The sequence below is a fragment of the Phyllostomus discolor genome, chromosome 5 (genome assembly GCF_004126475.2).
Source record: "Phyllostomus discolor isolate MPI-MPIP mPhyDis1 chromosome 5, mPhyDis1.pri.v3, whole genome shotgun sequence".
Lineage (NCBI taxonomy): Eukaryota > Metazoa > Chordata > Mammalia > Chiroptera > Phyllostomidae > Phyllostomus > Phyllostomus discolor.
In genome coordinates this window covers 106,487,263-106,502,961 of record NC_040907.2, presented here as the reverse complement: position 1 = coordinate 106,502,961, position 15,699 = coordinate 106,487,263, and the positions used below count along the sequence as shown (strand labels likewise).

The window sequence follows — 15,699 nt, the reverse complement described above, 5'->3', positions numbered from 1 at the left end:
GTCTCTATTTCTGTGATTCTGTTGCTGTTCTAGTTATTTGCTCAGTTTTTGTTCTTGTGCTGTTTATGTTCAGCTGTTGGTGGTTGTGAGGTTGTCATTTTACTGATCATAGTTTCAATCATCTCCTTTTTTAGATATGTTCCTTTAACATTTCATATAATAAGGGCTTGGAGATGATGAACTCCTTTAACTTGACCTTATCTGGGAAGCACTTTATCTGCTCTTCCATTGTAAATGATAACTTTACTGGATAGAGTAATCTTGGATATAGGTCCTTGCCTTTCATGACTTGGAATACTTCTTTCCAGGCTCGTCTTGCTTGTAAGGTTTCTTTTGAGGAATCAGCTGATAGTCTTATTGAAACTCCTTTGTAGGTAACTCTCTTCTGTCTTCTTGTTGCTTTTAAGATTCTCTCATCTTTAGTCTTGAGTAATGTAATTATGATGTGCCTTGGTGTGTGCTTCCTTGGGTCCAACTTATTTGGGACTCTCTGAGTTTCCTGGACTTCCTGGAAATTAATTTCCTTTGTCAGACTAGGGAAGTTCTCCTTCATTATTTTTTCAAATAAGTTTTTAGTTTCTTGCTCTTCCTCTTCTCCTCCTGGCACCACAATGATTTGAATGTTGGAATGTTTAAAGTTGTCTTGAAGGTTGCTCAGCCTCTCCTTATTTTTTTGAATTCTAGTGTCTTCATTCTATTGTGGTTAAATGTTTATTTCTTCCTGCTGGGACAAATTGTTGATTTGAGTCCTGGTTTCCTTCCTGTCACTGTTGGTTCCCTGTGCATTTTCCTTTATTTCATTTTGCATAGCCTTCACTTCTTCCTCTATTTTGGGACCATATTAATCCTTATTACAAGTGTTTTGAACTCTGCATCTAGTAGGTTGGCTATCTCTTTATCACTTAGTTCTGTTTTTGGAGCTTTGGTACGTTGTTTCATTTGGGCCATATATTTTTGTCTTGTTGTGCCTGTTACATAGTAAGGGGTGGAATTGTAGGTATTTGCCAGGGCATTGCAATTCGCGTTGCTGCTTTGTGGCAATGTGTGTACAGGAGAGGTCAGACAGGAAACAATTCAGCTTACTCAGCTCTCCACTGGCTTTCCATCACTTTCCCTGGTACCCACAAGCACATTAGACCCTTCTGGTGCTGATTCTCATGTTGGTGGCTTTGTGTATGTTCTAGTACCCTGTGGGTCTCTTCAGTGAACTCTCCTGTGAGGCTGGGAGTTTCTCCTGCTGCCACGACCCCCACAGGTTTTTTCAGTCAGAGGTTTTGAGGCTTTATTTCCCCACAGTGGAACTCTGGGTTATGCAGTCTTGCTCCCCAGGTGTTCCTTCCAGTTTATCTGCATGCAAATATGGGACCTCCCATTCCTTACCTGGTCTGCCAGATACTGCATTGCCCAAGCTGGTCCTCCAGCTGCCACATTGCTGTGAGTCCTCTCTGCCCCTCCAACTAGTCTAGATGAATATTTCTTCTTTAACTCCTTGGTTGTTGGACTTCCATACAGCTCAGTTTTCTGGTAGTCCTGGCTATTTTTTGTTTTTAAATTTGTTGGTGTCCTTCTTTTGGTTGTGTGAGGAGGCAAAGTGTATCTACTTATACTTTCATCTTGGCTGGAAGTCCTAGCCATGTCTTTTAAAAACCTATGATTCTGTAAATTTTAGCTAAACACTCAGCATTAAATTTAGAAATATGTTTATTTTCCCCTCTTCCTGCTCCACTTTAATTTTCTCCTCCATCTCCTTCATTTTTTTTAATAACATAGTTTTGTATCATATTCTTCTGAGGATGCTATTGAATTTTTAACCATTTTTTAATAACCTTTCCCTAAGGTATTCCTATCTGTCAACAGCACTTAATTTGGAATAATGTGGAACTTGAAGATGATTATTGCTTGAATGATTACAAGTAAGTATAACTGCATATTAGCTGTTTTATAGATGCTCAGTATTACAAGTTCATATACTGTTGTTTTTCTTCTGAATCCTTGGATCGTGTCTCTTCTTCTGAATAGTTCTGTTTTCTAGATTTCTGTGTAAATCCTGAACTTTAAAATGTATTAGATCAATACCTTATATTACCTAATTTTTGTCCTTTGAATCTGTGTTTTCCCTTTTCATCAGTCACTCTAAGCTATTTATCTCCTTCCTTTTTAGATCTTTCTCTTCTGATCTTGAGTTCTTTGCTCTTTTCTTTGAATATTGACCCCATTCTCACCTGGTTAGCTTCTTTTTCCTTCCATTTTCACAAGTATTGAGTAAAAGATTATTGCTCTTCATTATATCTTTCATTTTTAAATTAAGTCTTTCTTCAGTTACTAAGTGACACTGTGTGCACCAGTGATTGCTGCAGATAATACTGTCAGACATTTTGTCTTTTTTCTGCCTGTTCTCACATAAATCTTCACACTTAAGAAAAGAACAGCCCTGACTAGTGTGGCTCAGTGGATTGAGTGCCAGCCTGCAAACTGAAGAGTCACCAGTTTGATTCCCAGTCAGGGCACATGCCTGTGTTGTGGCCCAGGTGTCCCTTATGGGATGCTCAAGAGGCAACCACACATTGATGTTTCTCTCCCTCTCTTTCTCCCTCCCTTGGTCCCTCTCTAAAAATAAATAAAAAAAATTTTTTTTAAAAAGAAAAGAATAAAAATGTTAGAGGCAGTATGGAATAGCTGAAAGAACACTGAGAGACCTTGTAGATTTGCTGTTTTCCTGTTTCCTACTTTATTAAATATACCTGCTATTTTGTAACACTCTGGGTCTTGAACAAGCTTCCTTTCTTCTTAGGCCTGCTTTTTCTTACATATAAAGTAAACAGGTTAAACTACATGATCACAGAGGTCCTTTCCAGTACTTTTATTGATATTTCATGTCGTATTTAAGGCTTATGAAAACTTCTTCACTTTTTCATTATATAAGTAAATAAGTTAACATGTTATATTTATGCACATTACTATATCTATATTTATATTTTAGAGGAGTAGCACTATGCCTGCTAAAGAAGTACATACTATATATTTATCAATTAATGCATTTTGATGACTGTAGTTTATTTTTGTGTTAACTATCCACAGCATTTCAGAAGGCTGTACCTTGAAGCTGGTATTGGCTATACGTGGTGGACCTATAAATACTAGAAGAGGTAGGCGTATGTTAAAATTATGTATATTAAAGCAATTTGACAATATCAATCTTCAAGCCAGTTGGTATTTTTATATTTTGTAGTAAGGTTTTCTTTCTGCTCTTAGGTTTTAAAAGAACCACTTGTTTGTTTGTTTGTTTGTTTTCTACACATTGTTCTTTAAAGCCTAAATGAATAGAGATGGGAATTTATATTCCAGAAAGTCTCAGTCCAGAGAGATTTATAAAACAAACCTCATCAACATAGGGAAGGGAAATGGGATGGCATAGTATAAATATGTTGTCATTGTGTTTAGGTTCACTCCAGTCTTATTGCTTTTCTTTTTTATTTATTTATTTATTTATTTTATTTTTTAGGGAGGGAAGGGAGGGAGATAGAGAGAGAGATAGAGAGAGAGAGAAACATCAATGTGCGGTTGCTGGGGGTTATGGCCTGCAACCCAGGAATGTACCCTGGCTGGGAATCGAACCTGGGACACTTTGGTTCCCAGCCCACGCTCAATCCACTGAGCTACGCCAGCCAGGTCGCTTTTCTTATCCACTGATTCTTTAATTCTTGGGGTAATAATTTTTATTGAAACTTCTATGATGTCTGCTATTAGCCTGGTCTATGATATATTTGGGTTTCATAGATATTATCATGGCCCTGTTGAATCCTTTTTCAGAATGTGAGCAGTCTCTGGGAGTTCATTCATTCATTCATACACTCATTCATGCAGGAAATACATTTTGAGCATGTACTAGATGTTGTGTTTTATGGGAGAAAATGTCCCTAGTTCATGAAAATGTCCATGATAAATGTGTAAAGAATCAATATTTCAAGCAGTTGTAAATGCTGTGGAGGAAGTAGGATAGTGTGATAGAGTCTGTGGAAGCAAGGTAGTAGGAGGATGATTGTGGAAGGATCTTGTGAAAAGATGATGTGAGCAGAGACTTTATTAACAAGAAAGTGAAGCATGGGAAGAACTTGGAAGGTTTACATTGGTCCCTAAATCAGATATGCCACATGAGCCCTGGCTGGCGTAGCTCAGTGGATTGAGTGCGGGCTGGGAACTAAAGTGTCCCAGGTTCGATTCCCAGCCAGGGTACATTCCTGGGTTGCAGGCCATAGCCCCCAGCAACCGCACATTGATGTTTCTCTCTCTCTCTCTCTCCCCACCACCTTCCCTCTCTAAAAGTAAATAAATAAAAACTTAAAAAAAAAAAAGATATGCCACATGAATCCCCACCAAAAAGAGGCATCCTTAGACTGCTCAGTCATCGTTTGGGGGAAGGCCTTCATATTTGTTTGAGCCTTCTTTAATCAGAAATTTTAAGGTTAATTATAGATTCCACTGCTGGTTTATTTCTTCCACAGGTCAAATTTTTACCTCCATGCTTCAAATTTTAGTTAGAAAATAAAACTATCAATATTACCATCTTTTTCCTAACTATTTCAAGAGTATTTTGTGAGATAGGTGACTTTTGCTGTTTAAATATTTTGGATAGGTTAGAAAAGATGAAGATAATATATTAAAGCTGGTTAGCACTCTTAATATCTAGGACTGTCTATTAATTGGACTTATAAAATTGTCCTATTTGACATGAAGTGATGTTTATAGTATCACGTTTGAAGATAGTACGAGAACCCCTAAAGAATTTACTGAGTCATTATTATAAAAAAGAATTATTTAGTATTTAATGACATGTGAACTCCACTGTATTATATTTTTGAACATTGGTTATTTGTATGTAGTATTTTATTTAAATCAGAGTTTTAATCGGAATACCTACTTTTCTTACTAGGAATACAATTATTTTATGTTTATGAGAAGTATAAGTGTTATACTTCTACAGATTCAGAGTTAAAAATGTATGTATTTTTAAAATTAAAAAATGAAAGACATCATACCTTTGGATAGTTGGAGCTTCTTAATAGTATTTTTGCTACAGATTTCTGTGTCTTATTTGTAAGTTGACAAATCAGAACCTAGAACTTGTCTGTTTTTTTATATTTTAAATTGTTTTTAATAATTTTACATTTACTGAATCAACTTTTTTAAAATTAAAAACTTGATGTTATCTATGTTACATATTAAAAACTTTGTGAAAAAAATGAACCCAGATCTAAAACTTCTCAATATGGTATTTGAGAAACAAGATTTTTTTTTAGTTATTTAGTCTTGAAACTTCTGGTTCAGAAAGTAGCTTTTTCACCTCAGTTCCAGTGATATTTAGCCTTTAAAATTGTTTTTTGAATTAACCATTATCAAAACACCATAGAAAATACTTTCCTATCTACAAGTAAATTTATACCTGATGAAATCTAAATGATTTTTCTGTTAAAATGTGTGCATACATGCACATATGTTCATACACATATTCAGTCCTGGTGCCTCCCTAAGCAAGGCACACTACATCGATTTAAATAAGGCTTTCATGTGGCATTAGTGATTGAAGTAGCACAGTTCTTTTATTTTTTGTGAATGTAATGTGAATACAGCATTAACTTAAAATTGGTAAGAACTTGTTTTATCCCTGTTGCAAAGGGTATAAGCTTCTTCTTTCTCTCTGCTGCATAGAATTCCACTGTGTAAATGTACCATAGTTTTTTGATCCATTCATTTGCTGATGGGCACTTAGGTTGCTTCCAGCACTTGGCTATTGTAAATTGTTGCTGCTATGAACATTGGGGTGCATAGGTTCTTTTGGATTGGTGTTTCAGGGCTCTTAGGGTATAATCCCAGCAGTGGAATTGCTGGGTCAAAAGGCAGTTCCATTTTTAGTTTGCTGAGGAAATTCTATACTGTTTTCCACAGTGGCTACAATACCATATGATCTCACCTTTAACTGGAACATAATTAATAAAAGAAAAATGCAAGCATAATATAACCAGAGACATTGAAATTAAGAATAATCTAACAATAGCCAGAGGGAAGGGGTAGGGGGCAATGGGGGGAAGGGTTTTCAAGAACTACTATAAAGGACAAATGGACAAAACCAAGGGGGAGGGGAGAAGCAAGGGAGGTAAGTGTGTTTGGCTGGGTTGGGGAAAAAATGCAGACAACTGCAATTGAACAACAATAAAGTAATAAAAAAAGAAAAAAGAACTTGTTTTAAAAATGTCTTTAAATATTTATGCATTTTGTGCCTATGAAAGAGTCAATCAAAACATTCAAACATTTTTATAAAAATTTTATTTCCAAAAGTTTTTTGTATTTTAGTAGTGGTGATATTGAATTTAGGCTATGGGAAAATCTTTAATGTTTTTACCTTGTTACTTTCAGTGTTTAATATTTCTCATTGTAGTAACTTTTTAAAAGGGTAGTACAGCACTGTGCTTCTGTTAATAATAAGCTGCTTGAATGAGAGTTACGCAGTTTCCGAAATTGTTGGCTATTTTAGGAAAGCATTAATGTTTCTTCGGCTTGACAGAAAATGTCTTTGAGAATGAACTTTTTTATCTTCCTGTAACCATTACTTAGACAACCAACTCTGGAGTTCAGGGGCTTTTAGAACATTCACCCTGTGAGTCAGCAATCTCTTCAGGACCATTTCTACCACAGGAGTGGAACCTGTGGGTGCTGTGGACAAGAGTGGGCTGTAATCATGGTTGCAATATAATTCAAACCTGAGGACATCTTCAGACTTCTAGAGCCTGCTAGTGAGGGTTTTGTTCCAGTCCTCATGCTCTGACTGGACATGTGGATATATTCTAGGACAATTGGGGTCCTTTTAAGAAACGACATTCTACCAACCAACAAGAGGCTAGCTGGTGTGGCTCAGTGGATTGAATGCCAGCCTATGAACCAAAGGATCACCAGTTCAATTTCGAGTCAGGACACATGCCTGGGTTGTAGGCCAGGTCCCTAATCAGGGGCCTGAGAGAGGCAACCACACACTGATGTTTCTCTCCCTCTGTTTCTCCCTCCCTTACCCTCTGTCTAAAATAAATACAAATCTTTAAAAAAGAAACACATTCTGACCCTTCACACTGCAGTTTTAGTACATTAAATGGCCCCCTTGTTTCTGTATTATTGTGTATTTTTAATTACCTAACTGCACATCAAGAACAGCTCTAAGAAAATCAGCCTCTGTATAAGATCAGAAAGAAAAAGAGGGATTCACTTGCTTCTCATTTCTAATATGTCTCCTAATTATGTGTATTTTTTAAATCTAAAGTAAGTGGAATTTGTATTATTGATTGAACCAATTTTGGAAAATATAGGAAGTAGAAGTGTCAAATAAAAATCATAGTTAATTATGTCATAGAATCAACAAATATACAGACTCTAGTGGTAGAGGAAAGACCTCATGTATCTTTGTACATAAAAACATAACAATGCATTTAATTTCTTTCTTATTAATACAACATAAGGATTGTGGTATTAACTATAAAAGACCAGAAAATTCTTTGGAGAATATCATGTATATATGTATACACAGGGCTGTACACAAATGCATCACATTTTATCTTGTCACTGTACCAAGATGCATACAACTTGATATAAACTGAAAGCTTGTTTATCAATTTTTCCATTTGTAGTTCCTATGGATGACCCACTTAGGGAGATGGCTGAGTACATGGATTCCAGTCGAGATGAAGCCTGGGAGAAGACCTCCTACAATAAGCAAGTTACATTTTTGGTATACCGAGAAGGAGAGCAATTGAATTTCTTTCGTGTAGTAGATAGGGGAGATGGCACTTTAACACCATTATCTGAATCATTAAGGTAAATAGGTTTTCATTTTCATGTCTCACTTAAAAAAGATTATCATATGATACACTTCCTAAACCTTTATGTTTCCCTTGTGTTGTCAAGATTATCTTATTACATTCACAAGACTGACTAAATTTTGTGCATTTTCCTCTATACCTTCAACCCCGGGTATGTGATTCTGAAATTGCCCTCATATAATTAATACTTAGAGGGCAGTTAGTTTTTAAACCCAAAATTTCTTTTTGGAATAATATATTTTTATACAAAAGATTTATTTCTGTGACATTATGAAACTTTAAGATGCCTACTAGATTATAGAGTCTGTTATAATAGTATGTTATTATACAGCCTTGCCATAGTAGAAAGGGTTGAACCTAAAAATTACTATCATTTTTCAAAATTTAACTCTGCTGCTTAAAAGGTGGGTAAATCTTACTTCTCTGGTCTTGTTTTTCTACTCTATTAAAGGAGGAGAAATTGTAACATTACTATAAATTAAAAGGATACAACCTAAAGGTACTTGGGTGAGCAAAACAACATTTAGGGAATTGGACAAGGTAATCTATACATTTTTGTGCATTCTGTCTTACTGTCATTCTTTATTGCCTTTCACTTAAGTCAGTAAACATTACTGAATTTTTGTAGCCACTGTCTACCCTAGGCACTGGGTTACAAAGATGATTATTTCTCTCTCATGGAGCGTGCAATCTGGTATAAATAGTATCTATAATATACTACTGGCAAAAGTTATGAAAACATATCAACATCTCTGAAAAACCAGGTGAGAGGGCCTTCATTTTCCTGAAAGGTAGGGAGGTTAGTATGATCTCTGAGAAGGAGCAACCATAAATGAGAAGTATGAGTTTGCCAAGCAGATAAAGGAGGAAGGATCAGTGTTACAGGTAACCAAATTTAATCTACAACATAAAAAGCCTAGTGGCAAACAATTTATAGAAAAGATAACTGATAGTCTGAAGAACAGCTTCTGTGGGTCCAGAGTCTAGACAGTGTAGCTGGGTGCTCTACTCAGGGCCCCACAAGTTACAATCATGGTGTTGGCAAAGGTGTACTCTTATCTGGAGGCTTGATTAAGGAAGAGAACCTGCTTTCATGCTAATTCACATTGTTGTCATAATTCATTTCCTGGTGGTTATATGACTGAGGGCCATGGTTTTTTGCTGGCTATTGGCTGAAGTCTGTCCAAAGCTCCACTGTAATGAACTCAAAGTCTACTGATTTGGGGCCTAAATTACCTCTGCAAAATCCTTTTAATTTTGCTGTATTCTGTTGGCTGCATGTAAACCACAGGTTATGCCCATGCTGAAGGGTAGGAGAGTATACAGGGTATGAGCATCAGAGATTGGGAATCATCAGGATTCCTTTAGGATTCTTCCCACCACAGAGTGTTACGTGGAAGAAAGATTAGACTTTGTGGAAGAAGGAGAGCAGACTGTAACAAAAGGGTATCGGCTGTATATTTTTCTTGTTTATTGAATTTACTGGGGTGACATTAATCAATAAAGTTATATAGGTTTCAGGTATACTGTTAACTAGTGTGTCAGGATCTGGTTGGTTAGCACTACAAATGTGGCATAAACATTTGGTCTTGAAGTTTGGAAGAGGGAACAATGAGAGCTGTAGCCCTAATCCAATGTCTCTCATTTGGACCATGAATAGAATTTTTTTATACAGCCTCTCTCTGTGCTAGATCACTGCTGTTTTGGTTTTCTTTATTAAGAATATTCTCTTTTGTCTCTCCTTTCCTAAAGGAGAGAATCTAGACTCCCTAGCTTAGCATGTAAGGCCCTTTATTACCTGTCATCATCAATTTTTCAGGTCTCTTTCATTATGCCATGTTTTCACACATCTATTTCCTTTCACTTGAAGCGCCATTTCCTCCTTTTACTCCAATTTTTCCTCAGCCTACTTTTATTGTGTTTTAGACGTAGCACAACTGTTGCCATAGATTTTAATTAAAATTGCATTATTGTTCCTCTCAAGGTAATTTAAATTTTTTTCTCTTTTTTTCTATTTACCTACCAGAATTGGACAAGAGATAGAATAGATGAACAAGGGGAATAGAAACAAAATTTTGTTTATACCTTGAAGGAAATTTATTATGCCTATTCTACAACAAGAGGCAGCAACTTTTCTGTAAAAGGCCAAATAGTTACTATTTTAGGGCTTTAAGGCTAGGAGACAAAATCAGGTGTAGGTATTTATATAACAAGAGAGAAATTTTTTTTCAGGAGACTTTTAATGACAAATTCAGAAATTAAAATAATAATTGAGTATGTGTGTGGGCCTATGTATGTAATTCAGGTCTATTAATGAGAATTATTTTTTTGTGGGAGTAATACTTGGGGTAAAAACTCAGTGTTGCCACCCTGGCTGTTGTAGCTCAGTAGATTGAGCATGGGCTGCGAACCAAAGGGCTGCCAGTTCAATTCCCAGTCAGGGCACATGCCTGGGTTGCTGGCCAGGTCCCCAGTGGGGGGCACTTGAGAGGTAACCATACATTGATATTTCTCTCCTTCCCCTCCCCTCTCTCTAAAACTAAATAAACAAAATCTTTAAAAAATTACAAAATTGAAAAGAAAGGTTCTTTTTTTAAAGTTAGTGTTGCCTATCAAATTTGCAAAATCAGTTGCAAAAGTTCATTTGTGTAATATTGATCAGTAAAGACATTTTATGTGTTTTATCTTGGAAAATTTCTTTTCACAAAGATAGGTACTACCAATACTAATAGGAGTTTATGAATATATATTTTTAATAGAGCATGTTTCATCACTTAGAAGGTATTTATAGAATTCTGTTAGAGTCTTTTGTTGCTATTTACTTTAATATGGTATTACATTGCAGATTATTTTCAATTGGAGATAGGTGGAGCTCCTCAATGCCATATTGTAATAGATTTTTAAATATGCAAATTTCTATCAATTTACAGTGAGGTATAAAAATGCTGCTGGGGGGCATACTTTGAGTTCAAAAATTGTCTGCTGTAAATATTGTGTGAGAATTGAGATCTCGCTTAAGTTTCTAACTTTTGAAGCATGACATTACATGTGATTACATTTTGACAACTAGTCAAAATGGCATTACTGTAGTATAAGTTTCTCACAAACCATTCTTTTGCCTTGTAATTTAGGTGGAATTCACCATGAAGTCCACAGTAAAAGCCAATTTTCAAAAGCATTCAGTGTTTGATATTAGCAGAAGATAGTTCTTTCTTTTAAAAATATATTTTATTAATTATGTGATTATAGTTCCAATTTCCCCTTTAGCTCCCCTCCACCCAGTATCCCCCATTTCCTCTGGCATCCTCCCCCTTAGTTCATGTCCACAGGTCATGCACATAAGGTCCTTTAGCTTCTCCACTTCCTACACTAGTTAGGATCCCCTGTCTATTCTGTACCTACCAATTTGTACTCCTTAATCCCTGTACCTTTGCCCCCCTTCTCCACTTCCCCCTCCCAACTGATAACCCTCCAAATGATCTCCCTATTTATGATTCTGTTTCTGTTTTGCTTGTTTTCTTTGTTGTTTATTATTTTTTATTCTTAAAATCAAATATCCTTTTTATCATTTTATTTTTTTCCTATTACAGGTGTCCCAATCTTTCCACCCTTGCCTTCCTCCGCCCATCCAACCCTCCCCCACCCCAATTCTACAGTCATTTCCCACACTGTTGTCCATGTCCTGTGGGTCCATTAATACATGTTCTTAGTTTTTCGATTCAGTTGTTGATTGTTGTGATTTATTGCATTTAAATGTTCATAGTTTTAATCTTCTATTTCTTAAATAAGCCCTTTACATTTCATATAATAATGGCTTGGTGATGATGAGCTCCTTTAACTTGGCCTTATCTGAGAAGCACTTTATCTGCCCTTCAATTCTGATTGATAGCTTTGCTGGGTAGAGTAATCTAGGTTGTAGGTCCTTGCTTTTCATCACTTTGAATATTTTTTGTCAATCCCTTCTAGCCTGCAAAGTTTCTTGTGAGAAATCAGCCGACAGTCTTATAGGAATTCCTTTGTAGGGAACTCTCTGCTTTTCTCTTGATACTCTTAAGATTCTCTTTATCTTTAATTTTAGGCATTTTAATTATGATGGATTCTTGGTGTGGTTCTCTTTGTGTCCATCTTGTTTGGGACTCTGTTTCCTGGACTTGCACATCTATTTCATTCACCAAATTAGGGACATATTCATGAATTATTTTTTCAAATAAGTTTTCAATTTCTTGCTCTTTCTGTACTTTTTCTGGAACTCCATGATACAAATATTGGTATGTTTGAAATTGTCCCAGAGGCTTTTTGCTCTAACCTAATTTTTTCAAATTCTTTTTCTTCTTCTTGTTCTGATTGAATAGGTTTTCTTGTCTTATGTTCCAAATTATTGATTTGATTCTTGGTGTCATCCACTCCACTGTTGATTCTCTAATTTTTTCCTTATTTCACTTAGTGTAACCTTCATTTCTGCCTGGGCCTTTTTCATGCTGTTGATGTACCAAATGAATTCCTTGAGTATTCTAATAACCAATGTTTTGAACTCTGCATCTGACAGATTGCTTATCTCCATTTTGTTTGGTTCTTTTTTTTCATTTAGGTCATATTTCTTTGTACTCTCATTTTGGAATGGGAATCTTCTCTGTGTTTGTTTCTATGTATTAGGTACAGCTGCTTTTACTCTCCCTCTTAGTAGTGTGGCCTATTGTAGAAAAGTACACCCATAAGTTGGATTGGGAAGAACCTTAAGTAATCACCAGGGCAGGGCAACCTGTGTGAACTAGGCTGATGGAGTCTCAGATATGGTGTTACCACTCTGTAGCTCTGTGTAGGAGAGGGGTCTGAAAAGGGACAGTGGCTACTGACTGGCCTTTGGAGTTTTGTCCAAGAGGAAGCTGTCACTTGGCACTTGTTGTGATGCCAGACACTTAAGTTTCTCCCTCTATGCTAAGTTGCCCTACTGGCTGCTGCCCTAGTGCTGGAGATGGAAGGAATGAGTCTATAAGTCCTAGGACTCTTTTTGGGCCCTTTAAAAGGAGACACCTGAGAATGCTACAGTTTCATCTGCCACCCAATCCCCCACTGGTTTTTATAGGCAGAAGTTATGGGGACTTATCTTCCTGGCACTGGACCCTGGGCTGGGTGTTCTGATGTGGGGCTGGGAAACTTCGCTCCTGAGGTATCCCTCCTGATTTTTATCCAAAACATGTGCGTGTGGGACTGCCCATTCCACATGTCCACATACTCGTCCTTCTGACCAATCTGGATGAATGTGACTTCTTTTATTCCTTGGTTGTCAGATTTCCATACAGTTTGATTTTCTGATGATTCTGGTTGATAGTTGCTTTGTAATTTAGTTGTAATTTTTCATGTGTTTGTGTGAAGAAGTGAGCTGCGTTTACCTGCACCACCATCTTCAGGAGAGTTCTTTTTGTTGAGAAAAATTCTGTGTCAGCCCTGAGCTGAAAATATCACAATAAAACTATGACTGTCAAGCCATTGAATTGTTGGTTAAGTTCAGGACACAAATGAAGTTTACCATTAATACTGCTGGTGCTCTAATACATGATAGATTCAAATATTGGCCATAGAATACCTGCTGAATAACCATAGGTTTTAAACACCTTATATTTCATTGCCTTTGTACACTTTGTTCAATAAAGCTTTTCATTGTTCTACACATATTTTTACTCCATCAATAGTAGCAGATATCACTTCAAGTTGTACTAAATTAGTGTATTAGCAACTTCTTTGTAAATATTATTTTTTAAAGAAGGAAGCTGTAGAGCTATGAGAAGGACCATTTAAAATTTTATTAATGTAATTTTTATCTTTTTTTAAGATCTTCACCCAAGGACATGCTTATTGGTTTTAGAGGGGAAGGGAGAGGGAGAAAGGGAGAGAAACATTACAGAACCCACAGATAGGTTCTCCCATGGGGAATCAGGACTGCAATATGCCTAAGACACTTTGAGTCTTGCTCTTGCTAAAAATCTCCCTCACCCTGAATTGAGGACATTTACTGCAAAGTAACTTCCTAAAATCCATGCTAAACCTTCCAAGGATGAGTGTAACTGGTTCAACCACTTTTGCCTTTTCATTTGCAAATATCCCTCTTCTGTGATGTGATTAGTAGCATTGGCTCCTTTATTTTCTGTAAAAGGTAACTACCTAGAGTGAACGTGTACATATAGTAAATGAGGACCATCATGTAATGTACTGAGAAACCCAATCAAGGCTGGTCACAGCAAGGGCCAAGGCTTTTGTTCCCCTTGAAAGAACAGCCATGCTGTCCCTTTTCTTCCACTGGACTCTGTAGTCTATGTGAAAGTCTTATTTCATCCATAATGACTTGGACACTGCAGGCCGGTGTCTGTGTCAGCTGGCACCCACGAATAGGGACCCAGGGCTACCAGCCATCATCATTATGGACAACACACCAACTTGGTTGGAGTACGTGCGCATTAGCTCAGGTAAGAGCCAATGATGACCCTGAGTGCTTTTTGGGAATGTCATAAGGGTGTGTTGGATTTCAGAGGAAAAGGGTTTTCTTCCTAGGTTACTCTTCCTTATGACTGCTTTGCAACAGTACCTTCTTTAGTAAGCAGGAGCCTTGCTCTCTTGCCCAACTATTTGCTGCAACCTCGCAGGGTCGGGTCCAGCAGTTGAGAGCCACAAGGGCACTCACCACATCACTGTAAAAACACCCACAAGCTGATCCCCACAGCACAACCCCCAACTAGGTCTAGGCTTGGGAGAAAGAGCAAAGATTTTCCCTTTAGTCAGCTTTGAAAACAACAACTAGTTACAGAACAGTTTACAAGCATTTCAGCAAATTCCTTCTTTTAAGCTTCCTCTTGCAGTTGGATTCCAGTCATCTCTGAGCTCTCATGCATGCACTAACCAGGGGGAGTTGCGTCCTAGTTACATCTGGGGTTGAAGTCACTTCCATGCCCCTGGCTCAAAGTATGGCCATGGCTATTTAACATATCCATGAAACCAGTTAAAGGTTATTGATATGTTAAATGACCATGCCAGAGGTTAGCTGCAAAGCTTTTCTATACAAAACAGCTCTCAATGGCCCTGCTCCATGTGTCCCCTCCCCCAGCTTAGACTTGTGGGGGTGAGGACATTCTATATATAGATATTTTTTCTAATATTTCCTGGACTCCATTCCAAATCCCTATTTGGGGCTCCCATCTTGGCTGCACCCTGTTACAGTATTTACAATAGCACTGGAAAACAATAATATGACAAGTATGTGATCTGAATAAAAAGAACAGAAAGTAAAAGACAAATAGTATGTATTGGAATATGACTGAAGTGAAAGAAGAAAAAAATAAAATGCAATGTGAAAGACAGAACAAGGAAAATCAGTGAAACAATGCAATTAAAACAAAGAACTAAATAGAAGAGAAATAAAAATAATCAAATCAAATAAATACAAATAAAAAATAATAAGAAACAATAAAATGCAAGTTCTATAGGATGGCAAATTAAAATTCATCTCAGTTTCTCAGTTGTTGGTGTTAGTCTTGTGATCCCTCCCTGGATCTGTCTCTGGTCCTTTCACAGCTGCAGGTCTTACTGTTTCACACTTGGGTGGGGTGTGGAAGCCTCCTTCTGACTTTAAACCTGCCAAGTGAGTTCTGCTGGTCTTCCTGGATGCTGCAGGCAGAGTGGGGCTGTGCTTGGATTTTCTCCCTACCAGTGATTTTGGGAGGACAGGGCCAGGTCAGGGCTGCCATATTCAGTTGTCCAGCCTCTAGCCCAGGTCTTCTATGCACTGCTTGGCCCCCACTGTCCATCTGCACCAGGCAGGCATCTTTAATCCACCAGTTGTGCTGCC

General features: G+C 37.1%; 1 protein-coding gene across 1 annotated transcript in view; it reads left to right on the top strand.

The window, feature by feature from the left end:
* The window catches only part of ZFAND4 (zinc finger AN1-type containing 4), a 173,565-nt gene that overhangs the window by 94,241 nt on the left and 63,625 nt on the right, over window positions 1-15,699 (top strand). Inside the window, 3 exon segments of the mRNA XM_036026692.1 lie at window positions 1,838-1,913; window positions 3,079-3,146; window positions 7,671-7,857. Coding sequence (XP_035882585.1) covers window positions 1,838-1,913; window positions 3,079-3,146; window positions 7,671-7,857 — 331 coding nt within the window.